The sequence below is a fragment of the Furipterus horrens genome, unplaced genomic scaffold (genome assembly GCF_987537825.1).
Source record: "Furipterus horrens unplaced genomic scaffold, mFurHor1.1.pri manual_scaffold_12, whole genome shotgun sequence".
NCBI lineage: Eukaryota > Metazoa > Chordata > Mammalia > Chiroptera > Furipteridae > Furipterus > Furipterus horrens.
In genome coordinates this window covers 69,385,056-69,411,387 of record NW_028327182.1, presented here as the reverse complement: position 1 = coordinate 69,411,387, position 26,332 = coordinate 69,385,056, and the positions used below count along the sequence as shown (strand labels likewise).

The following is a 26,332-nucleotide window of genomic DNA, read 5'->3' as shown; positions in this document are numbered from 1 at the left end:
GAAGCATTCCACCACCTAATTTAACTTTTGATTTGGGGAGGGTGGCGTTTCATTCTGTTACACCAGGAAGAATATTTGTTATCTCTTTGACTTTTAAATGTTCACCCTGGGCTTGGGTTCCCACCTAACTCACTCTGTCCTAAAAATATAATTTCTGCTCATTAAAACAGAATGGGTTGCATGGGGTGGATTTAGTGTAGTGCCAGCACCGTTCACCTCTGAGGTGCTTAAGAACATTACCGATGAGGACGAGGGCTGAGATGGGCCCGCCCTTTGTGTCTACTCACAGGAGGGCCTGGAAGGCCTGGGAATCCATCCAGCCCATCACGCCCTGAGACACCGTCGTCCCCTTTCATACCAGGCACACCTGGGACACCTGGTTGTCCTTTCTCACCTGGCAAAGAATTTGCAGTGTGACTTTACTCATACAGTGCTACCACAGAAGAGTAAACAGTATATGCAAGCATTGCTTGGCCACAGAATACTGACCTTTGGTGGTAATTCTTCTAGAATCTCCCTTTATTCCTTTGGGTCCAGGAGCTCCAATGTCACCAGGGGCTCCCTGAGGAAACAAACACAAAATGTCTTCCTCCTTCATACTGTTTAAGCACATTTATGAAGAGGATGGTTTTGTGTTCGTACAACTCGAGGGCCATCACCTGTCATCAAGCCCAGCACTGTCTGAAAGAACTTTCTGCCACGTTAGATGTGCTCTATGCCTGGCTGTCCACCACCGTGGCCTCCAATCACAAATGGCTATTGAACACTTGAAAGTGGCCAGTGGGACTGAAGAACTGAATGTTTAAGTTTAAATAGTTACAAATTAATAGCAGCAGCCACACATGGCTCGACAGTGGAAATCAGGACCTTGCTACTCAAAGTTTGGTCCAGGGCCCAGTAGCGGGAGCCTCCCTTGGGAGCTTGTTAGAAACACAGAACCTCAGAACTCACCTGGGGCAACTGAACCAGAATCTGTATTTCAACCAAGTCCCAGGGATTCATATAGTCATGAACTGGTGAGAAGCAATGATCCAAAACACAAAGTGGCTCACTCTTAACTATAATTATTTAGAATCTGAGCAGATAATAAGTCTCCAAGTACAAAGGATGGAAATGTGTGATCATTAATATTGAGAAAAATAGAGTATTAGAAACGGGAATGAAGGTTGGAAGGCTACATACTTTAAAGACAAGCTTACTACAGGATCACTCATGTTTTATGCTATAAAATCTAGTTTAGATTTCCCAATGAGCTGCTTTATGGTTCAGGATACAGTTTAATGTGTGTGATATGCTAGTTTTTGGCAAATCTTGATCTTATTTGCAAGATTATGAGAACTTTTAGTTTAATTAAGTGGAATGCTATAAGTGATTATGAGTTCCTTTCTCCTAAAAAAAAAAATCCACAGATACTTGGTTTATTGATTTAATTCTTTGCAGAAAAGGGTGATATAAAACGTTAAACCAACTCTATGCTAAATGTGAAGAGGTGAATGCTTAGTAAGTAAGATGTTTTACATTCAAAATGGTAGAAACTTTTTTTGGGGGGGTATAATTCATACACCATAAAATTCATGGTGTTAAAGCATACAAATCAGTGGTTTTTAGTATTTTTACAAGGTTGTGCAATCACCATTATTATCTTATTTCAGAACATTTTCAATACCCCAAAAGAATCCCAGTACCATTAAACAGCCAGTCTCATTCTCCCCCCCACCCCCCACTCCCATCCGTGGCAACGATTGATCTACTTCTTGTTTCCAGATTTGCTTGTTCTGAATACTTCATGGACAGAAGTATAGTATCTGTTCTTTTGTATCTATTTTACTTCACTAAGCATAATGTTTTTGAGGTTCATCCACACTAACATGTCAACACTTCCCTCTTTTGGAGGGCTGAAAAATATCCCATTGTATGGGTATACTATGTCTTGTTTATCCATTCGTTGGTTGATGGACATCTGAGTTATTTCCAATTCTGGCTCTTATTATTAACACTGCTATGGATATTTGTATATAAGTTTTTGTGTGGACATGTGTTTTCAATCTCTTGGGTCTATATCTAGGAGTGAACTTTCTGGGTCTTATGGAAATTCTATGATTGACTTTTTGAGGAATATTCCACAGTGGTCACACCATTTCCTATCCCTATCAAGTAAAAATTTTAAAGTTTCCCTTGGAGTACATAGCCTCTGTGGATAAGGTGTTGGATGCATGAGTGTTGCTGATCTAAAGCTGTGTTAATTCAATAAATAAAACCTGGGAGAACAGAGACAGGTATCAAGGATGTCTTATCAGCTCTGTGATAGAATCTGCCTCTCACCTTGAACCCTGGGAACCCAGGGGTGCCATGCTGGCCAGGGTCTCCTTGGATCCCTCTCCTTCCTGGCTCCCCATTGATGCCTGGTAAGCCCTTGGGTCCTGGTAGCCCCGGAAGACCCCGGATGAACTGATCATCTGCACATTTACAATCCCCTTCATCACCTGCAATGTGAGGGAAAGGGAAGTACTAGTTATTTATTCACAAAGCGTGGGTTAAACACTCTTCTTGGTTTAGCAGGGACAGGAGCATAAGCTGGGTTGGGGGCTGGGCTGGGGGTGAGGGGAGGAGTGAAGGCAACACCACATTCCATGGCCATCATCTACTCTGGTCTTCACACTTACGCATGCAGTGGGAACTGTTATCCCCATTTCCTAGATGAAGAGTGTGAGGTACTTAAGTGTGCAGTTGTGGTGGACGCAGAATTATAATGCAATGTCTACTAAAGATACTTAAACGCTAGGACCATTTACAGAGGTGTGTGCAGAGCACAGGAATCAGTGATGGGATTTCAGGAAGTCACCATGGAGCCTCAGGGGCGAGGGGAAGAGACAGTGTTCCAGGATTTGGGTGAAGGGAGAGCCATGGGCTAAGAGGCCAAGGTCACAGGTAGGCAGAGAAAAAATATGCCACCTCTCTATCTTGCCATGGCTGGACTCAGGGAGCCTAGTGCTGGTGGTAGGGTTGGCTTTTCAGGGGAGAGGGGACCAGTGGGGAGATGATAATGACAGACGATGGCTCAGTGGGGCCAAGTTGTACAGCTCATCCACAGATGTCTGATCCCTCCAGTCAGCCCTATCCACAGTGGGGCATGCACCCATTTATCTCACATGTACCACAAAGGTCCAGATGTGGTGAAAGCCTCAACATGCTACCCACGCCCAGGTATGGGAAAGCTGAGCAAGCATCACTGTGGTCACCGATGGCCTTACAGGGAGGGTGCTGCCTGGGCCAAATCTTCCCTGGAAAGGACACTGAGCTAGGGGCAGTGTCCCCAAGTAGCAGCGGGGACAGCTTGTTGCAACTGCACTTCTACCACCAAGTGGGAGTGAGAAGCTGGGCAGGTCTCTGAGCCTTGACCTCCTCACCCACTGACTAATCCCTAACTCAGGGAATCATTCTTAAGATCCAACCAGATGATTTCTCTACAAGCACTCTGCAGTGGACAGGTGCTTTGCAAATACTTGTTACACTGCCTTGGAGCCAAGTACTTGGATCTGAAGTCAGCCTAAGACATCACTGCTCATCTTTTTGCCCAGTGCTAGGATCTGCACTCCTTGAAAATACAGAGAGAAAGTTGGCAGACAGAGAACAGAGAAGAGTGAGCAAATGAAAGCTGGGTACACAGAAAACATGGCAGACATCACCCACCTTAGTTGCAGTGAAGTTTCCATGAAAGAAAGGGTGTCCAGTGGGGAACTGGAGGATCGTGTTCATTTCAGAACAAGTGAAAAGGGTGAAGTCTACTCAGCTGGACCAAGTCATCTCCCTACCCCTTCGCTATTGTTCCCAGATGTCCCTTACCTTTCCATCCTTTCTGTCCGCGAGTCCCAGGGAAACCGGGAACCCCAGGGAAGCCCAACTCTCCTGGTGTTCCTTTAAGGCCAAAAAGGAAACCTAAGGAGAAAAGCCACAGGGGCAGCATGTTAGCAGAGCCCAGGGGACACCACATCTTGTTGAACCCAGTGCTGGAAGGTTTTCCACTAAATCTCCCAACAGAGAGTAAAAATGTCCTACACAATCTAATTTCACCCCAAAACTCATCAGAAGAAAATGAATACTGTTTTGTGGTTACTGCTTTCAAGGATGGAATGAAATGTGAGAGCCTATGAATTTAGTTTTCCTATTAAAGTCCAAAGACAAAAAACATCTTTTGAGAAACATTGAGACAAAAACAAGGTTTTGATTTTTCCACCATGTAATGGATTGGCCAAAAAGCTTGTTTGTTTTTTCCGTAAGATGGCTCTAGTAGCGCTTAGTTGTCTTTTACTTCATTTGAAACAATTTTGTTAGATTGTATTGTGACAGCTGTCATATCAGAGTGCATTAAAAAAAACTTAGCAAAATTGGTGAATTTTTGTGTAGCCATTTTAATATTGAAGATGGAAGAAAATAAGCAACATTTTTGACATATTATACTTTATTATTTCAAGAAAATAAAAACTCAACTGAAATGCAAAAAATGATTTGTGTAGTGTATGGAGAAGGTGTTGTGATTGATCGAATGTGTCAAAAGAGGTTTGTGAAGTTTTGTGCTGGAGATTTCTCACTGGATGATGCTCCATGGTTGGGTAGACCAGTTGAAGTTGACAGAGATCAAATTGAGACTTTAATTGAGAACAATCAATGTTATACCATGTGGGAGATAGCTGACATACTCAAAATATCAAAATCAATAAAGTTATTGGTGAAAATGAAAAATTTTAATTTTAAAATTTTAATTTTATTGAAAAAAACCATATGGACTTTTTGGCCAACCCGATATTTTGCTAAAGACTTGGATTCCAACTACCAAAAGACATCTGGTTTTCCAAAAGATAAAAAACAAAAAAAACCTAAATATCAAAATTAATTTGGTGCCCTGGCTGGTGTGGCTCAGTGGATTGAGTGCCAGCCTGTGAACTGAAAGGTTGATGGTTCAGTTCCTGGCAGGCCAGGTCCCCAGTTTGGGGAGTGCGAGAGACAACTGATCAATATTTTTCTTGCACATCGATGTTTCACTCCTTCTCTCCCTCCTTTCCCCTCTCTCTAAAAATAAGTAAGTAAAATCTTTAAAAAAAAAGTAAAAAATAAAAAAAGTAAGCATTTATTAAAAAAATTAATTGGGTTCCCTATTCTGTCCTCTCCCCGGAACAGGTGCTCACGTGAACATACTTCTCTCCCCACACACATACTCCTTCCTCTTTTACTGTTTTGGGTGCACACGAGTACACACATGCACACATGGAGTTTGTGTAATTAATGTAGGTAATTTTTGAACCACCTGGATTCAGTGTGGTAACCTCCACCCTCCCGATCCTCACTCCTTTAACTGGGATCAGGGTACTTCTGAAGTCCTGCCACTGTTTGCAGGGCTCCAATAATTCAAAGCAGGGCAAAGGTGTTAAGAAATACACTCTAAAAGCAAAAAAGCTCCCTAAATCACATTTGAGAGGTGTGCCATCATGTGGTAGGACTGGGGCTGCACGTGCTCAGGAAACTGCTAAATATGGAATCTGAGTCTCCCCAACTCCGGTTCTCTTCACTGCGAAACCCTACAGTGCACAAAGCGCCAAAGATCTAATAAAACTCCTCTAACAAATTAAAACACATGCTGCCATACCCACCTTTTGGTATCTGAGGCAAAGAGAGAATGAGGCAATTAAGGAAGCAGAAAGGAGAGGAAAACACCGATTTTAAAAACTTTTGCTATCTGCTTGGAAAAATGATACTAGAATTTCAATGTTAGAAAGCTTCAAGGTAACTAAATCTTTATGGAAAGGTGGCAATGACTATTGTGCCATGTAATTTGACCTCACTACATCTTTGATATAATCTCTCTTATCTATCTATCTATCTATCCATTCATTCATTAAACATTTCTCCGGTGCCTATGCTATGCTATGCTATGCAGTGTGCTAGGAGCTGTGTATACAGTTGGAACAAAACGTACAAGACCTCATGGAGCTTACTGTTTAGATGCGAAGGTACACATCAGACACACCTTAGTCAACAGACCAACACAGAATTTCAAATTATGGCCGGTGCTGTGAGAAAGAAGAGAGGGCAACAGGAAAGTCATTTCTGAGAACTTGACACTCAAGACCTAAAGAATAAAAAAGCCAGCCAGCCAAGAGCGGGTGGGAGGGAATGTTCCCAGGACTGGGTAAGTTTGTCTAAAAGTTCCTGAGGTAGGAAGGAAAGCAGTCATCGGAGGGTGAGGAGTGAGGTGCAGAATTGCAGAAAGGGAGGTAAAGTAGATCATGGCAGCCTAGGGTCTAAGGAATGGGGTTTGGGTTTTATCCCAAGGGCAATAGGAAGTCATTAAAGAGTTTTCAGGAGGGAAAGTTACACAATGTAATGTACATGTAAAAATGACACACTGGCTGTGTGGTCAATTACCAGAGAGAAGGAATGGAAGCTGGGCAGGAGTGGGTTGATTATTCTAGCAGACTAAGCATGATACTGCAGTGGCTTTGATTAGGACAAAGGTAGTGAAATGAAGGGCTGATTCAAGATTCAAGAGGCAGAATCACTAGGATTTGGTGATGGATTTCTTGTGTGGGTGAGTGAGATGCCACAGTGACTCCCAGGGCTCTGGCCTAAGCTCCTTCCTGGGTCTGCAAAGATGGGTGAGGCCCAGGAGAGGGGCATGTGGGTAGGGGAGATAGGGAGCAGGAGATCCAGAGTTCTATGTTGGACACACAAAGTTGGAGCTATCTGTGATACAGTGGTGACTATGTGATGAGGTAGCAGTATGTATGAATTTGGAGCTCAGAACATGGAACTGGGCTAGAGACACAATAAAGGAGTGTAGGCAAAGAACTTGTACCTAAGATTCATGTGAATGGATGAGTTCACTTAGGTAGAGAGTACAGAGAGAAAAAGGGGTCCAAGAATGTTCTTCAAGGAACTCCATCATCTACTGGATGGATGCGTAGAAGGGGAAATAGAAGAGCAGCAAAAGATGCTAAAAAAAAAAAAAAAGGTAACTGAGATAATGGTGGGAAAGACAGTGGGGCAGCATCATGGAAGGCCAGAGGAGACAGTGCGGGAGGGGATGAGGGCTGCATCCTGTGCCTGAGAGGCTGCTGATGGAGCACAGCGCCGCCCCTAGGACATAGCTCCATGGGTCTTCACTGACTGGGTCAAGGGCATTTCAGTCCAGTAGCTGACTCTGTGGGCTTTAGTTTATGTCTCCAAGTTCTTCCAAAATGTTATGAGAAGTACAGTGCCACAGGTAGTTATTTAACTAAAGACACTTCAGGCATATCAGCAGTTTTAAATGTGAGACAGAGATTGTGATTATTCCTTATAGTGTTTGTAAATCTAGTCAAAAAGGCATGTGAAATCATTCTACAATGCCAGCCTTTCTTTTTTCTAGTTTGTTTTTCCTGTATCTAAAAAACTAATTTCAAGCAAGTCCTATAGAATAGAAGTGTGCTTCTTTAATGTTTTCAAGATGATTTTCCTGAAGAGGTCGTATTTTGACTTACTCTAGAACAAACACAACAGAACTGCCCTGCACTTGATTAAGTTAACTGAGCTGGAACTAGGAGTAAACAAAAATACTTAGCGCAGAAAAAAACTGACTTCATGGTTTGATTTTGTTGGAACTGCAAAACACTAAAAGTTATGATTTTCATTAGCAACAACACATAAAACAGGATGAAATGCAGTTAACAAGAAGAAATTCAACAATTTCATTTCAGGGGAAGAGTCGAACCCTGGGGGAACTCAAGGTCATTGATATTAAATTTGGATTATACACAATAATGTTTTAAAAGACCATTATGGTTGGCTATGTTTTGTACAAAAGAGTCCAAAAGTAAATAAAAAAATTAAAAAAAAAATAGGTGATTGGAAACTCTGTCTTATGGGGGTAAGATTAATATTCAAGGAGAACTTAAGTTGTATGCTTTTAAAATTTTTAGTTGATAAAATTTATCAACTACCATTCCATCTAGTTTACAAATTCCCTTTTCAGTCTACAATATGAATCAGAAATAAGTTAATGTGTTTACAGGTGACTTATGTTAGTAAATCATAAATTTGCTAAGCAAGATGGTGTTATCAAAAAGGAATTCAGTCACAGAAATAACATCAAGGTTAGACTTCAATCAGTCCTTTAAAGAGGCATATATTTAAGCTTTTATTTTTAACACAGCATTGTTTTGTTGCCAAAAAAGAAAACTAAACACATGCCATTTACTCAGGAAATATACTTTCATAGAAGTGCAGACATTATAAAAAATGTCACAGTAATAAATGTTACTTTCAGGATAAAAAAAATTTAAAGATATCACTGCTCTAACTATTTGGCAATTTCCAGGGAAATACACCTAAAAATGTTTGAAAGAATGTGAGAATCTGGTTTCTCCAGTTGCAGGAAAATTGGAAACGTAGAACCATATTAAAATAAAAGTTTACTGTGGAATTCAAAATGATATCAGAGAAGTGACTGTTGATTTTTAATGGAAGAAGCATGTACAGATATGCTTCTAATGTCTCCAACAGTTTTCCTTCTAGAGATGGCAAAGAATAATCTTCCCAAAGCAATTAAAGCATGGGTCTTTGAATTTACCTTTAACTGAAATCAAATACTAACCCTTAGCAAATATGATGCTCTTCTCTGAAGAGAGGAAGGCTTAAGAGATTATCAGGGGCGAAATCAGGGGATTTAAAGTAAAATATTTTGAAAAGAAGAGACTGTTAAATTGTGGTCCATGTGACATAGAAATGGTAACCTCATGTTTCTTCTAATGCCTCAACCATCCAATCTTCTGAGGAGATGAAATATTTCATAAAGAGATTTTACAATGATCATAGCATAACTCTTTAAACTCAGAAGGTGAAACGAATAACCATTCTTTTTTTTAAGTATATTTTATTGATTATGTTGTTACAGTAGTTACAATATTTTCCCCCTTTGCTCCCCTCTGCCCAGTGCCCCCCCTTCCCTCCAGCAATCCCACTGCCCTTAGTTCATGTTCATGGGTCGTGCATATAAGTTCTTTGGCTTCACCCTTTCCTATATTATTCTTAACTTCTCCCTGTCTATTTTGTACCAACTGATTATGCTGCTTAATCCCTGCACCATATCCTTATTACTCCCCCTCTCCCCTCCCAGCTGATAACCCTTCAAATGATGCCTATACCTATGATTCTGTTCCTATTCTGGTTTGCTTAGTTGGATTTTGTTTTTATTTTTTAGATTCAGTTGTTCATAGTTGTGAGTTTGTTGTCATTTTAGTGTTCATAGTTTTGATCTTCTTTTTCTCAAGTAAGTCCCTTTGATGTTTCATATAATAATGGCTTGGTGATGATGAACTCCTTTAGCTTTACCTTGTCTGGGAAGTACTTTATCTGCCCTTTCATTCCAACTGATAGCCTTGTTGGATAGAGTAATCCTGGCTGCAGGCTGCCTTTCATCACATTGAATACTGCTTGCCAGTTCCTTCTTCCTGCCTGCAAAGGGTCCTCTGAGAAATCAGCTGATAGTTCTATAGGCACCACCCTGTAGGCAACTAACCACCTCTCTTGCTGCCCCCAGGACTCTGTCTTTATCTTTTACCTTTGGCATCTCAGTCATGATGCATCCTGGTGTGATTCCCTCTGGATCCAGCTTGCCCCGGACCCTCTGTGCTTCCCAGATCTGTATGTCCAACTCCTTCACAAAATTTGGGAAGTTTTCCTCATTTTTTCAATTCTTGCTTCCTCATTCTGCACTGGTTGACTGTTTTTTTCTTCCTTATGTTCCAAATCATTGATTTGAACCCCAGTTTCCTTCCCTTCCCCATTGGTTTTGTGTGGATTTTCCTTTGTTTCACTTAGCATAGTTTTCACTTCTCTAATGTGTTTGCCATACTCAAGCATATCTGTCAAGCCTGTGAGCATCTTTATCACCAGTGTTTTGAATTCTACATGTGTTAGGTTGTGTATCTCCCTCATCTGTTAGGTTGGCTATCTTCTCGTCGCTTAGTTCTCCCACTGGAACCTTGATCCATTCCCCCTTTTGGGCCATACTTCTCTGTCTCCTCATTCTGACAGGCTCCTGTGTTTGTTTGCCTCCGTGTCCCAGGTAGAGCTGTTGCTCCTGTTACGGTTTAAGGGGCGGAGCCTTAAGGATTCATCAGTACAGGGCGACCTGTTTCACCGCGTTGTGGCGCTGTGTGTGGGGGAGGGGTTCAAGAGGGAACAGCCCAGCACTCGCCCCTTTTCCAGGCACCTCTCCCACTTCCGCACCGGACTGATGCCCCTCTAGCTGCTGCCCTGGCCGTCGTTTCCAGAGCGGGTGGGTCTACGGATGTTCTAGGACCGTGGGGGCCATTTAAATAAGCAGACTCTGCTGAGAAACCGGCAGTTTCTTCCTCTGCCCCAGCCACCACTGGTTTGCACAGTCAGAAGCAACGGGGCTTGATTTTCTCTGGTGCCGGGACCGTAAGCATGAGGTCCTATGAGGAGCTGGGAATGCTCCCCAGGTGTCCCTCCTGACTTTTTAAAATATTTGACTGCACTTTCTGCCGGCCTGCCGCTGCCACCACCACTCTGCGTCCTCTCCGCCCTGGCTCCAACCCTCCTACCTGTCTGGATGAGTATTTCTTCTTTATATCTTTGTTTGCTGGACTTCCATGTAGTTTGATTTTCTGGAACTTCTGATTGTTTCTAGTTTTGAGGTAGTTGTGTTCCTTCTTAGTTGTGGAGGGAGACACAGTGTGTCTGTCTATGTCTTCATCTTGGCCAGAAGTCCCAAATACCATTCTTAATGGCAAGCTCAAAGACAGAGTGCACACTTCTCTGTATTCTGAGAGCATTCTCATCAAAAAAACCCACCATGGGAAATACCACTGAGAGCTATGATTGATGATGCCCCTACGTAGCATGTGGGAACAGACTCTCACGCTTCTCTGCTTTATTGATTTTCATAATCTTTCATCTTAGCCTTGGCTAATGGCTGCCACTTCTTTTTACAGATGGTACAGCCATGCTCCTTGTCATCAACTCTTACCACCTGTTCAGTTGTAGCTTTGGCTCTGCATGGGCTGGGAAGACAGATTATCAAGTCTGCTTAAAATTGCTGGTTAAACAGCAGAGAGGCTGCAAGTCAAGATGTGAGGCCTCCACCCTGGAAGAAGGTGTCTGGAACTTAACACTCAACAGCTTTCTGCCCTCATCTGCTTCCAGACTGCACCTCTCCAATGTTTCACTGAAGGACTGAATGCGTTGGAGCCACCGTCAGACTGTAAATATCTGTGGGACTGTTGCCATTCAACAGGTTGGGAAAATTTTTCCCTTTTTCTATCACTGGCTTTTTCTGTTCATACCACAGAGCACCTGCTACACCAATCTGCTGCCTACTGCACTGGTTCACGACATTATTTAGCAGGAAGCCCAGGTGAAAATATGGCTGTGGTCAGGCTCCTCTGGACACTGCAATGCACACGTCCCTTGAGTTTTCGTTCACTTACCATCTGGTCCTGGTGGTCCGGCAGACCCTGGGAATCCTGGGAGCCCTGGCTTTCCTTCAGCTCCTGGAGGACCAGGGTATAGTGCAGGGATGCCTGGTTCTCCTATGAAGCCTTTGGGTCCCATTTCACCCACGGAGCCTCTCCGCCCATCTGAAAATCCAACAGCAATCACCGGCAGTGTGAAACTTGTGATACTTAACAGCTGCATTGGCTTTCCTGCCCGTAGGAGCCCACCAGCAGGACTAGTAAAATTACAGTCTATTTAGTAACTTAATGGGTGGATGCCAGTGGTATATTTCATCTCCGTTTTTCAACTTCAAAAAGCCCCTCTTCTTGCCTCCAAACAATGGCCTCAGGGTTGCTATCAACACTTGGCAACATTTGTGGACTACCTGTGCTCTTCCCAGCCAGCTGACAGAATTGTGCTAGTTACTCATCAGTGGCACAGTCTAACCTAGTGGGAGCGTTATTTCCAGAAGGTCAGTTGCTCTGTGACAACATCTCAATGCGACTGTGAGACTCATTACAGTTGCTAAACCCAGTCTACAAGAAAGAGCACCAGCACCACCCAAGCTGTATAGTTGGTAAGGGTCCTATGGGGACATACTTTTGATATTGTGGAACCACATTACCTTCACTTCTGACAGATGTGCCAGGGAAGCCTGGTGGGCCAAGGTCTCCTGGCAGACCCCGGGTTCCTGGCTCCCCATGGGCCCCTGGAAATCCTGGGTCACCTCTGCCACCTGGAACCGAGACAGGCCCCACAGTTAAGGATAGGACTGTTGTCTAGGACTCATGACAGATGTTCACCTTTTCATTGAATGCATATTTACCAATACCCTGCACATTGTGTGAGGCATAGTAGGGGTTCAAATGTTTAATATATGATGGTCCCTGTTTTCAAGGAACTCATTACCAATCAAACAGGGGAGACAAGATTTCTATAAATATCAGAGGCACAAAATGCCAAAAAGATACAGAGAGGTTTCAAAGGAGGGAGAAGATTATTTTGGGGGAAAATCTGATATTGAGGGACCATGGGGAATAAAAACAATAGAACTAGATTTTTGAGCCACTGCTATGTACACTAGGCTAAGCATTAAATATTTTACATACATCTGATTCCCATAAAACCATATGCCATGGATAGTATCATAGTCCCAAATTTACAGAGAGGTGAACCATTGGGCCCAGGGGCTTTCGTATTTCCTGGAACAGGTAACCTGACAGTTGAATTTTGGACATGGGTGGAGTTTGAGGTACAGAGAGGGCAAAGGATGGCTGAGGGAAGGGCATCCAGGGGGGAGATGAGCCCAACTGAAAGCACAGAGCTGGGAGCGCTCAGCAGGACTGGAGTGTCAGGTTTAGGTTGGATAAGTAGCTGAGTCTAATGAAGGAAATTACATGGTTAGGAATCCTCCTATGCATTGGGCAACATGCCTCTCTTCCCTTGAGCCCCAGCTCCTGCCTGGACTGGCTTTTCATAACTATTTGCTGGATGAATAACATATGGATGCTTTTACAAGCCTTATCCATAAATAATCATAAAGTGACATTGCTGTGTTCTTTGGCATGTTGGATAAAGACATGCAAGAGTAGTTATTAAACTGACAGACACATGGGTCACACTTAAGCAGGACAATGAGTCCTTGACCCCTGGACATATACGCTAGGGGTGAGCCAGATGATCTACTGGGCATAGGAAAGAAGCATTAGAGCATTTTTATTAAAAAAGAAAAAATTCCCATCCTTTAAAATTCATATCTAATGTTTTAGCATGCATGCTATTCAGTCATTCAGACAAATATTTACTGAGCACCTACTAGTTGCTTGGGTCTGTTGTAGAAATTGGGGACACAATAGTGAACCACACAGGCTAAAATCCCTGCCTTCATGAAAACTCCTATAACATGGATAAATTATCCATCCATAAATATATGTATGGTTATTCAAGGGAGTGCTCAAAACATTTTTCAAAAGCATTATTTAGAAGGATGCACATTCCAAAAGGTTCAGAGACCACTGTTGCTCTTACCATAGAATTTGAATCATATTCCAGTATAATCTTACCAACTTGGAATGCTGAGCTAAGATAATAAGATGAGCACGAGCCATAACACATGCAAAATCCTTCATTTACATTCAGGGGTCAACTGTGACAGTGGAGCATCTTCCTAGGTAGTTGTTCGTGTGCACATACCTGGGGATTTAATTCCTTTAAGTCTGAAAGGATGTAACTATCTACAAGATTATAGTTTGTGATCAATATTGGGTTTCAGATTGTCTAGGAGAAGGGCATAAGCACCTTGTAGCTTTGGAGTAGAGACTTGTGAAGGTGGCTGTGCCAGCTGCCATGGAGGCCTGAGATGCAGAAGGACTGGATTTCTTCACTGAGACTGCAAATGGCAAAGCCAGAGCCTGCACAAGGCATGTGGCATTGGAAGAATTTCCCAACAGAGGGGTCTCACCTGGAAAGTGGGGGCACTCTCTCAGGCAGAGGCAAAGTGAGGGTCTCTTGTGATATCACATTGAAGCTATGAGGGAAGGTGTACACAAAACAGGTTCTACAAAGGCTGTGGTCTGAACATCTTTTGTTTTACTTAGATAAATCTTTCTTGAAATTTCATGACTGTGTTCCTAACAAAAGAGAATGTATACTCCCATGAAAGAGAAGTTGCATACAAACCTTTAGCTAGAGAAGGATGGGGGGAGTAGGCAGGTGGGCCTGGGAGGCCTCGTTCACCCACTTCTCCCTGGAGGAAAAAACAAAAAAGAGGAAAATAGAAGAATGTGAGACTAACCCTTTTGGAGTTTTGGACTTAAAAGCACTCTTCTGAGTAACTGAACAATAGACTCTGCCTGGGACTCCATCTCCATTATGCCGAGGCAGTAAGTCTAGGTATCCCAGACACACCAAGAGACAACCAAGTGGGTTGTGCCAATATCACTTTGAAACCCATGTCAAACACTGGACCCATTCAGGAGGCACTTTCTGCAGGGCAGGCTGTTCCACTGTTGATAATGGTATCCAAGTGATCCTGTAGGGTGAACTGGGGTTGGTGCAACAACACTGATACAATGCCATCTGGAGTGTAAGAGCTAACGACTTTGCTACTCACTGGGTCCCACAGGCTGAACTGTGAGTTCCCCTCTCCTCACCAGACATGCCCCCCATCCAGCAGGAAAGGCTCCTTCTCTGGCTAGTGCCCCCACCAGCTGCTGTAGCTGCACCTCACCTGGTCCTCAGCCTTCTGGGTTTCACTACCCTGCCAGCCCATAAATGATCTAAACACTTCAGTTCTATCCTCTCTTGGGAACCAGGGGTGCCCTGCCCTCTTGTTACTACAAAGCTCCTCCCATAGTCCTGCTGGGTCACTCTGCCCCAGGTGCAGCTTTCGAGGGCAGCCTCCGTGTGGTCCTGCATGGCATGTAGCATCCTAAGGCTGGGATGTGACTAACAGAGTGTCCATCTCATCTCTCCAGTGCTGGGTGTTGCATGTCCAGTTACCTATTCTTATATAGGACAGAGGATACCTCCTTGTCCAACATGGTGAATGGGAGGTGATTAGAACACCATCCAAAGAAAAGAATGAAAAACCAAGCTCACCTTGGGTCCTTGGGGCCCATCAGGGCCTTGATAGCCATCCAGTCCTCTGCTTCCCTGCAGGAAAGATGTTTGGTGCTTATTTTTATCTCTATAGTTTAAAGGATTGACCAAAATACCTTTATTATATCTAATGAAATTAACAATAACTCATTAGGACCACCTCCTACCCAGTCTCTGTTTAATATTTTCTGATTTTGGTCTCAAAAATGTTTTCTTAAAGTTGCTTTGTTTGACTCAGGATCCAAAGTCAAAACATGACATTTGGCTGTTATGTCTCTTAATTTTCTTATAATTCATAATAGTTTCTTCTTCCTTCCTACTTCTTTAGTAACTTTTTGTTGTTGTTGTTGCTATTGAAGAAACTGGGTTATTGGTACTGTAAATAGCCAATGTGGTGGATTTGGTCTACTTCATCCTTGTGGTGTTTTATAATATGCTCCTCTGTCCCTTCTATTTCCTCTAAATTAGTTGTTAGATGTAAAGTTCAGGGTCACCTTTTGGGCAAGAAGTATTCATGGAGGGCTCTGTGTCTTTCCTTCCTACTGTGCCACTTTAGGAGGCACAGATGCAGAGTTTAAGAGATTTTATAATTGATCAGTGGGGTCAAGTGTTGGCACCCTGATCCATCTATTAAAACCTTCCACCCAGATAGGTTTTGAAAATTTCAGTCAACACCAAATAGGAGCGTTAAAGCCTCTCCATTTAGATTTTTTTCTCTTTATTAAAAAAAATCTCTAGTGCTAACTGTTGCTTTCTAATTCCCTCAGATATGTATTTAAAAAAAAAAGCCATATCATATCTGGGTAGATATGTAAAGTTTTAAAAATAACCTACATTGGCCTGTGAACCAAGTGTCGCTGGTTCAATTCCCAGTCAGGGCACATGACTAGGTTGCACAGGTCCCCAGTTGGGGGTGTGTGAGAGGCAACCACAGTGATTTTTCTCTCCCTCTTTTTCTTCTTTCCCCTCTCTCTAAAAATAAATAAATAGATAAATAAAGTTTTTTTTAAAAAGTGCAGAATGGCTGCCTTACAATTAGGCAACATATTAAAAAAAAAATCTAGAAATTTATTCTGTCTTGCTAAAGAATATGTACAGTTGGCCCCCCAAATTCAGAATGCCAGGTGCTAGTGGTATAAAACAATGGACATTATCTGATTATTTTACAAGATATTTTGAAATCTAGGAGAGTGTAGGCTGAAATCTAGGAGTGTATTATTTAGGATGAACTATGATTGGCTTACTTTTGTGTTTTTTATGGTGGGCTTATAATTTAGACTGACTTTCTTTCACACTTAGTAAAGCTGGAGATTCAAATGTGAAGGCAAACTTTTCTGATATTAAAGGTGATCTCCAATTTAGAGGTCATCTCATGAGACAGATTAGGGATCAATGAAGAGCTTGCCAATGACTGGGGAATTGGCAACTAGGCATTCAATCTAAGGGCTGACCTAACAATCCAGCTCAAACAATATGCTGGACTTTGTCAAATCTATACACCATTCCATGTCACCCAACAATGTTCAGCCATGCTCTGACATCATCAATAAGCAATAACAAGCAACCCCAGAACTAATTAAAGTTCTGTCAATCTCTGGAGAAATGAGGGAGGGATAGCTGATTGTCTGCTCCTATGGAGAAAGAAAAATCTTTCCCAGTATCTTCTCTTTTTGATTTATCCTATTTTGATACATTGTTAATGTTGGTGTTCACAGTTACTCCTTGGAGCTGCCTTTGGTTACTGGTTCCATTTTACGCCCTAAAACCAAAGTCTGTGAGTCATGGCAACTTGGCAATAACACATGGTAGATGTGTCTGTGATGCAGTGTGGTACTAACACCCAGGACGACTCAGCTCTGTGTGTATATCCTGGGCATTTTTCCCTTTTTTATAGTCATAGTCGAGGAAACGGTTTCCTCACAGCAGCTGAGATACCCCACTTAATTGGAAGCATCTGCATCTCCCCAGTTGGAGCAAGTGCAGAAAGCAAGCTGGAAAACGTGAGCCTTGGATCCTAACATCTGGGTCACAGCAGTAGGACGCCCCAGGGGGTCAGTGCCTGGTGAACATCCTGTCCTTCATTAACTTTTGAGCTCTAGGGGGTGGCTATGTTGAACTGCATTTTAAAAACACTATAATTCCTTAGTGTTGGGTGTAGAAAAACAAATCATAATTATGATTTCACTAGCACATGGCAGACAATCAAAGTATTAACAGTTGTACTTTAATTACATGGAGTGGGTTGAAACAGATTACTTTTAAATGCTAATGTTTGCTTTAGTCCTCTTTATAGCACTTGCTTACTATAATGCTTAAACTAGAAATTGGCCTTTTGGCCCTTAGTTGGGGGTATTTCAGGGACAGCACCTGGTTCCAGGCACGCGACCTCTGAGGGTACTCCTATCAGTTACTAATGTTAAGAAAAGATGGGTGTAATTAGGGGCCATCCCTGGTTGAATTTAAGATTAAAGGATAGGAATAGGAAAAATAAGATCAATGGAGGCTGCAGTAAGGAATCAAGATTGGTACTCATTGTGAGTGGTCAAAACCAGAATATGGATTAAGGTGCCTGAGTCTAGAGCTGGAGGAGGTCAGAAACCAAATCTGGGAGGTCATGTCCCCTCTATAGTCCCAGGGGGCCTGACAAGACCCACTGCTCACTACCAGGATCCTTATGGTTTGCCAATCATGCAATGGGGCCATGAACAGGAGTTATGATTTGGAGGCTGAATCAATTATTATTTATTTATTTATTTATTCATTGTTTTTAAAGGTGAGGGGGTGAGAGAGAGAGAGAGAGAGAGAGAGATTGAGTTGTTGTTCCACTTATTTATGCATTCATTGGTGGATTCCTGTATGTGCCCTGACTGGGGATTGAATCTACCCTACAGCCTTGGTGTATTGGGACAATACTCTAACCAACTGAGGAACCTGGCCAGGGATGAATCAATTTTTTTAAAAGAAGTCTTTTTCTATTTACCTATGTGGATTGAATTATGCAAATAATAGCCCAGGAGCACCAAGATGTGTGTGCCATAATGTTGACTGTATGACCGTTGAAAACAGCAAGCAGGTAGAAACCGCTGTGAAAGGCTTGTTAAGCAAACATCCTTTTACTGCAATTCTCTACAGCTTATTAGTAGAACTACATATACGTTAACATGCTAATGTGGAATAATCTCCAAGGCACATTAGATGAAAAAACAAGTGGCAGAATGATACAGATATTTTTACTTTTTGTCGTTAAATTTTATGCATGTAAAAAATACATGTCCTTTGTATGCAGCACCTATCTGAAATGGTACCCACAGGGCTATTCACAATAGCTGCCTCTGGGGAGAATGCTGGGGGCCTATGATAGGAAAAAGGTGTGCTATATATTCTGTGATTGAGTTAGTGAAGATAATAAATAATTAATTAAAACAACTATTGCTGTGTATTCTCTCATATGACCTAGCATTCAGACTATTCTAAGACTGATCTGGATTCACAATACATTTCTCCCACAGTGCTTTCTTCTCAAAAAATTGCCAAAAATCTGTCCACAAAACATATGGTAAAAATAACTAATTGGGTCATCATTAAAGATAAACAAAGTGACAAAATGTGTGAGGTCAATATGTAAAAAGTGTAGGCGAACCATTGGCCACCACGTTGACAGCATTCCTAAGAGTGACACGTGACGACAGAGGACAAGTGTGAGACTGGAAGGTACTGAAGCCATGGCTGGTAGGGGCTGGGTGAGGGGAAGCGTGGAGGGAGAGAACCAAAGGGCTGGTTTGCAAGGAGAGAAAGGTAAATAATCTGACTCAAGCATTCTGAATGATATGGGACCAAGCATTATTTATGCTATGGTAAATGCAGGGATAATTAAAATTTTTTTTTCTGGGGCACATATTTTTGTTCCTGGAATTCCACAGTCTTTATGTTTGACCTCCGTATGATGCTGCAGGCCTGGAGTAGATTGCATTTTACCCATCACACTTACTTTATGTCCTTCTGCACCTTTTTCACCATCGAAGCCAGGGGCACCCTGCATAGAAAAGAAAAAAGAAGCAGTAACAGCTTAGTAACAGCAGCGTTTCCTAGAGGGCATTACGATGGCAGCTGACATGGACTAAAACAAAACACTTCATCATGACAGTATTGAAACCGTCGAAACTCCTTTTCTAAAGGAGATGGCTCATTTCAATGACACTTTCATATAATACATCATATCTACCACTTAGAGAACTATGCAGAAATTCATAAAGATGATATGGTAAAGATAACAAAAGGCCTGCATTCCAATGTTCTCATGAGCCTCTGTTCTCATTTTGGAGAATGTAACATGTCTTTTTAGTGGCAGTGGCTGCCACAAGGCCACTATCTCTTGGTTTTGGCCACATTTCCCAGATCACTGTGGCCGGGTTTGGCCAGGTGACTGAGTTCTGGCTGATGGAGAGAGGGCCAACGTGGCAGGTGCCATTTCAGACCACCGTCTGAGAAAAGAGGTTTGCCCTAAGGCATGGGAGCCATAGGTAGCTGAATCTCATTGGGAAGAGGCATTCCTCTGCCCCATCTCCAACCAACAAGGAATATTTCTGTTGGATTCTTAGGGAAGCAAGAAATCAACTTCTTGTGTGTTGGAATCAGTCTACATTTTTGTTACTACAGATTAATTTAGCCTAATACAAGCAGAGATGTGTTTGTGTTCTGTTTCTATGCTTCTCCAAATGCACGTACACAGTCTTAAAAACCACAGTTATTGGGTAATAATGACATGTCAATCTCATCTACTGTGGCCAATGGACTACTCTGGTTTGGGATGTAGACAGTGGGGGAGGCTGCATGTGTGGAGGGGAATAGGGGTATGAGACAAATATCTCTGCACTTCTGGCTTAACTTTGCTGTGAACCAAAACCTGCTCCAAAAAACTAATGCCTTTTTAAAAATCAAATCGAAACAAAAGAAGCCACAGTTATGGAATGTGTATTTTACCCGGGGTCCTGGAAAACCCATGATTCCTTCTTCTCCCTTCAAGGGAATGCCCTAGGAGAGAACACAGAGACATGAGGGAATAGCCACCACTTCACACTTTATCTGCTCAGGAATTCCATTTCTCAGGGGCTTGACTGTGGCCAGCCTGCCTCTGAGGTTCTCTATTCCAGCTCAATGAAAAGGCACATTCATAGGGATCTCTGAGTTTGCCTGGATTATCACATATCCAGGTATCACCTGCCGTTGGCCACAGAGTAAGAATATGGGAGGACAAGGGGTACCGGGCAGGCATGACAAAGATTAAAGAGAGGGCAGAGCCATCACACAGTTTAGAACCCCAGGACAGAAGCAAGACCATCCAGTCTGTTCATCCCCTTCAACCCACACATCTTCTCTTTTAAAACATTTAGGTTCATTTTATGAGCTTCACAAAATGTTGTTTAGCTGGTGTTTATTATGCAAAAGGAAGACACTCTCAAACTATTTTCTGAAAATAAAACCTCATAAAAATCAATGATAATACTTTCTTGCTATAGACAAATGGGTCAGAAACCAAAACTCCATAGTCCTTATGACCACTGCACATTCTATCATGGTAATAGGATCACCAAGAATTTGGGAGCCATCAGTGAGAAAAAACATCTTTATTGCTTGACTTACTATTCTTCCTGGTTCCCCTTCACTTCCTTTTTCACCCTGTAAGGAAAATGAAAAATAAGAAACATTCATTAATTTGAGAATAGTAATATTTAAGATTAATCAGAGTTTATGATATGAAATAAGAAGTATTTAATAAAACTTTAAACAATCATTAGAAATAAAACTAAGCTAAATTTTGCAGCTTCAAAATTTGAGGAAAAATGTGCACTACTTCTTCTTTCATAATATAAATTGCATTATTTCTGATGTGATTTCAAGACTGTCTGTCTGTGTGGTTTCCTTTATCACCCCACAGCTGCAAGCACCTCTGGTGAGAGAATATGCTGAGAAAAGCCCTGAATTATAATATTCACTTAAATAAAGTATCAGGTTGGTGCAAAAGTAATGTCCGACTTTTTTAAGAGAAAGTTTTAGATATTTATTAAATTTGTGCCTCTTATAATTTTTTGATATCACAGTGACTAATTTAGACCTTATTTTTTCAGATTATTGAAGTATTGTTCATAATCGTCTGCAATATTTGCACCCACGTTCGTCCCATCTAATGACCACATTAGAAATGTTTTACTCTATGAGTTTCATAAAGGTGTCAATGCAAGTACAGCAGCAAAGTCTATACAGAGCGCTTATGGGAACGATGCAGTGACTGAAAAAAGTTGCAGGAGGTGGTTTTCCCATTTCCCAAGTGGGGATTTCAGTTTGAAAAACAAGCCAAAAGAGGGTCATCCAGAAAAACTTGATTCCGAAGTGTTGGAAGCTGTTGTCACAGAAAACCCCACCATTACCTCTAGGGAACTTACAGAGCAATTTAACATAGCCTATACAACCATGCTACGCCAACTGAAAAGGATCGGAAAAGTTTCAGTAGTTAGAAAATGGGTTGCACACGAACTGTCTCCAGAAAATCTGCAACAGTGTGTTGCTTGTTGTGAACCATTGTTTTTGTGACACCTTCAGGCACCATATTTAGGTAAGCTTGTTACAGGTGCTGAGAAATGGATCCTTTACCATAACCTTAAATGCTGCCGATCGTGGATCATTCGAGGAGGAAGAAGAGTTCAACAACCAAGGAACTGTCCATTATGAACTGTTAGACAACAATCAAACAATTACTGCTAATCTTTACTGTAAACAACTTCATTGTCTGAAAGTAGCTTTGAACCAAAAGCGACCCTCCTTAGTCAACAGAATGGGTGTCATCTTCCATCACGATAATGCTTGTCCTCACACTGCTTGATGCACCAAAAATTTCTTGAAAGAGCTTGGTTGGGAAATATTGCTTCATTCTCCACATTCTCCTGACCTTGCTCCTTCTGATTATCACTTGTTTCGGCGACTACAGAACCATTTTGATGGTCTTAGGTTGACATCAAGAGAAGAGGTTGAAAATCAGCTGAATTCATATTTTGCTTCAAAACCTAAAGAATTTTGCAAGCGTGGCATTTATAAGCTAGTTGACAGATGGAATGAGGTTCTAGAAAGCAAAGGAGCTTATGTTAACGAATAAATATTTTCATAATCATGGGCTTTTTCATTTTTAAAATAGACCTCGAAGTCGGATATTATTTTTGCACCAAACTTATATTAGAAGGGTTCTCTGAGGAAAAGACACATTTGGAATCTGTTAAAACTCCAAGCAGAAGTGGCTTTGCAAAGCAATGTCAACTGTATGACTTGGTTTTTCACTTCTCTTGGTCTAAAATGGTTAAAGAAATGTAGTGACTGGATCATCTTTGCTCTCCACCTCTGCTGGGATAGCACCCGGATAGCAAATGAAGCCTGCCCTAGCCTTGCAACACCCTCTTGGTGGTAGACAATGAAGGAAATGTGTTCCAGAAGCTTGAGCATCTCAGTGTGGATCAAAGCTGCTCTAGTCTTGCTCCATCCTAAGCTCCTGGACAGAGGCCTTACCTGGCTGGTGGTCAGGTCACCTCTAGGAGCCAGAGGCCCACCCAGAATCCATTCTGACGATTCTGTGGAGCCCCTGTTCCTGCCTGGTTGTCTAGGAACATCTGTCTCACTTTCTTAGCTGTATACAACCACCTGCTTCTGACTCAGTTTCCTCTGGTTCTTTTGCCTTGCACCAGCCACCTTCCAGGCGTCTTCTGTCAATGGTCAAGTCCCTTATTACTCAGCCACAGCTTCCTGGATTAATTTCCCCCTAAGGCAGTGGTCGTGCTTGCCTCTCCCATTCACGACCCAGCACCCAACCTCCATCTTGACAGATACTTGAGTGTTGGAAATTATATTCTATGTTTGGGGGTTTTATTTTGGTTGATTGTGTCCAACTTTACACTGGGTGTTTCACCTGTGACTTCCTGTAATTCACTCCACGGCTCTACAAGGTCAATTTTACTATCTTCAGTTGGTAAAAGGGGACATGAAGGCTTAGAAGATTAAGTGGCCCATCTGAATGAGTCAGTGGTAGAGCAGGATGGTGATTTTTATTTGAAATCAAGAGTATGTTTTTAATCAAATGAAATGTTAGTAGACATTATAAGGGCCAGAACATCAATTTGGTTAAAAACAACAACAACTTGCAATGATTCTCTATGTCAGTGAAGAATAACAGTAGGTTTATTATGCAGACTACAATGTTTTGTCAGACAGTTCTATATACAAGGTTTGAATTATGCTCTGACCATAACCGATGTCTACACCAGAGACTCGCACAGCAGAGGTTAGATCTGAGATTTTAAAAAATGGATCCTTGTGGTTTCTCAAATTCATCACAATTGTTTAAAATGATGGACTGAGGAAGTTATTTGACCGAATGAATAGTTGTGCTTTCATGCACAATTTGACAAGGGCTTTTCCTCTTTGAATACGACTGTTTGAATAAAATTGAAGAAATTTACCTTTCTTTCCTCCTCTCTCTTTTTTAAGTTCAACTGGGAATATAGTGAATCTATTTTAGTGAAGCCCCTTTACCAAATATTGATCTGGATGGATCGTTTCCTTTGTGGGTCCGATGATTGCATGGTTGGTGTCTGATGGGATCCCATTGGGTCCTGGCTGTCCCATGTCGCCCTGTGAATAGTTTAGCAAAGCAGTAGTCTTTATACATTGAGAAGACACTATCAAACTTTAATAATTTAAAATGAAATAATCATAACGTAAAATTATTTGTATCCCACTTGCATTAATGATCATTTAGAATGTCTGCATAAAAGCTGGTTAGGTTGTTCATAATTTGGGGCTGCATTGCTTCTGTGGAATTACTTCTTTACGATACATTTCTAAATAAGGAAATTATTACCTCTGAGGGCTAAAAGTATTTATGGTTCTTGATAGGTATCACTCTATTGCTTTCCAAGACTGATATCAAGATATTAGATATGTCTAAGAAATGCCTAAGAAATGAATGATTACTCCAGTTTCACCACTTAAGAGTTTTTTTTCCCATTATTTAGAGAATACTTTATTACTTTCTGTAATCAAACCCATGTAGATTAAGACCTTATGTATTTAATACAATGCATTACTCCCTGTACAAATGGAAACAATTATGTTCAACATTTCTAGGCCAATATGGCTGTTAATTTCAGTACAATGCTAAACCAACATGGTACAACCAGGATAGTTTTCCCAAAGTTGACCACACAGATAAAATTTCCAAAAATTCAAATTATATATATTTATTTATATAACAAGACCAACAGCAGTATGTTATGCGTCAATAGCAGCAACAGCTTTTCCAGGTTCTGCAGTTATCTGAAGGGTGTTTTTATATAATATAAAGTAGCATCTTTAATCAATATAATATCTAAAGATTGTTTTAATCTGAATTTTTATCATTAGCAAGAATCACTTTTTTATGTGGTACACAGAGGTGAAACCTATAGATCTGCAACATTACTGGACAACTATCCTAACATAATACGTTTGCCTAACCTACCAAGAACTAACTGACTTAAAAAGAAAGCTATTGTGTTTTCTTCAGTGACTTCCATGTATAAACTATATAATAGCAGCTGAGCCCAGGCATCACATAATATGAACAGAAGGAAACTGAAATGATGTATTAGCTGCAGAAGTGGTACTCCACAGTACATTCTGAGTGTCTGCTACTATTATACCTAAAAAATACCCAAACTGTTTATTCATCTCCCCTGTACTTAATTTTTTAATTAACAATTTAAATAAACTTTTTGCTCATTAAAGACATTGACTTTATTTCCATTCTATATAATGTGACTATTCTTCCCTTTACCCAATCATCTCTTCCCAGATTTATTCTCTTTTTATGTTATTTTACTATTTTGTTACATTTCACTGTACAAGAATTTAAACTTCTATGTATTTAGAACTTCCAATGTTTTCCTTTTATCATTTCTTGTATGGTATTAACACAAAGAATAAAGTCCTTTTCACAACTGAGTAGTGAAAGTTTAATGTGCTGTTCAATCAAAAAGTAAAACAAAATGAAAATGCTCAAATGACACCAAATGAACAAATCTGTTTTATAGGTTTGGGGGTGAATGCGATGGGGTTGTGTGTTGGTGGGTTTAGCTCATTGGATGTGGGTGGCATACTGAGCTTTTCATATACATGATCTCAAGTGACCTGTCCAAAGGCCATGTGGTCTTTGAATCTTGGCACTGTGGGCAATTATAAAAGTCCATGTGATCCTCTTTCCTGCCTTTGAGCTCAACCAGAGCTGGCCACGTCACCTGGTCCCTGAGCTGGCTCCACATTAGCCAGTGGCTCTGGCTTCAGTCTCCCCAGTCACTGCCGGATTCCCCCTGTTAGAAGATGGCTGAAGTTATGCCTATGTCAGAGGTCTGGGGTCCCCTTAGATGGTTCACTTTTACTGTCTGATTGCTCCATAACTATCACTGGAGTGTGTTTGATAACTTGACACTTTATAATAATTATTTTCTATGCAAATGGTCACCTCAGGAGAACAATATAAAAGTCATTAAAATTTCTTTCCTAAATACTAAACACTGCATGCATCTGCTCTAATCTATGTTTCCTTTACCTTTTCACCCTTTTCTCCATAAAAACCAAGTCCTCTGTTGCCCTGAAAGATAAATAAGTTTCTGTAAGTTTTTAAAAGTCAATAATCATAGTAAAATAAGTTCATTTTGTTTTTGAGAAAGAAACCTAAAATCTATTTGCAACATCACTGGGCAACTATTCTTGTATAACATTCTGGTTCCCCTTTCAGGAACTAATTGACACAAAGAGAAAGTTACTTAAACAAATAGAAACAAATTCTTAGATACAGAGATAAAACTGATGGTTGCTAGAGGGAAAAGGAGTTGGGGAGATGTATGAAAAAGATAAAGGAATTAAGAAGTACAAATTAGCAGTTACAAAACAGTCACAGGGATGTAAAGTACAACATAAGGAATATAGTCTATAATACTGTAATAACTATGCAGGGTTCCAGATGGTTATTAGATTTAAGGGGGGGGTCACTTCATAAATCATGGAAATGCCTACCATTATGCTGTACACCTGAAACTAATACAAAATAATATTGCATATAAACTGTAATCGAAAAAGAAAGTTAAAAAAGAAAGTTACTGTCTTTTGTTTTGCTATTTCCATAAGTAAACTGTAACAAAAGTCTGAGCCCAGATATCACATA

General features: G+C 41.1%; 1 protein-coding gene across 1 annotated transcript in view; it reads right to left on the bottom strand.

The window, feature by feature from the left end:
• COL4A2 (collagen type IV alpha 2 chain) overlaps positions 1–26,332 on the bottom strand; it is a 198,901-nt gene that overhangs the window by 45,896 nt on the left and 126,673 nt on the right. The window contains exons 14-26 of the mRNA XM_090258214.1: positions 25,718–25,759; positions 23,665–23,763; positions 20,734–20,769; positions 20,074–20,124; positions 19,082–19,126; positions 15,094–15,147; positions 14,173–14,239; positions 12,119–12,229; positions 11,487–11,636; positions 3,844–3,936; positions 2,323–2,483; positions 490–562; positions 288–394 (exon numbers count right to left, since the gene is read on the bottom strand). Coding sequence (XP_090114340.1) covers positions 288–394; positions 490–562; positions 2,323–2,483; positions 3,844–3,936; positions 11,487–11,636; positions 12,119–12,229; positions 14,173–14,239; positions 15,094–15,147; positions 19,082–19,126; positions 20,074–20,124; positions 20,734–20,769; positions 23,665–23,763; positions 25,718–25,759 — 1,089 coding nt within the window. The remainder of the gene's footprint in view (positions 1–287; positions 395–489; positions 563–2,322; positions 2,484–3,843; positions 3,937–11,486; positions 11,637–12,118; positions 12,230–14,172; positions 14,240–15,093; positions 15,148–19,081; positions 19,127–20,073; positions 20,125–20,733; positions 20,770–23,664; positions 23,764–25,717; positions 25,760–26,332) is intronic.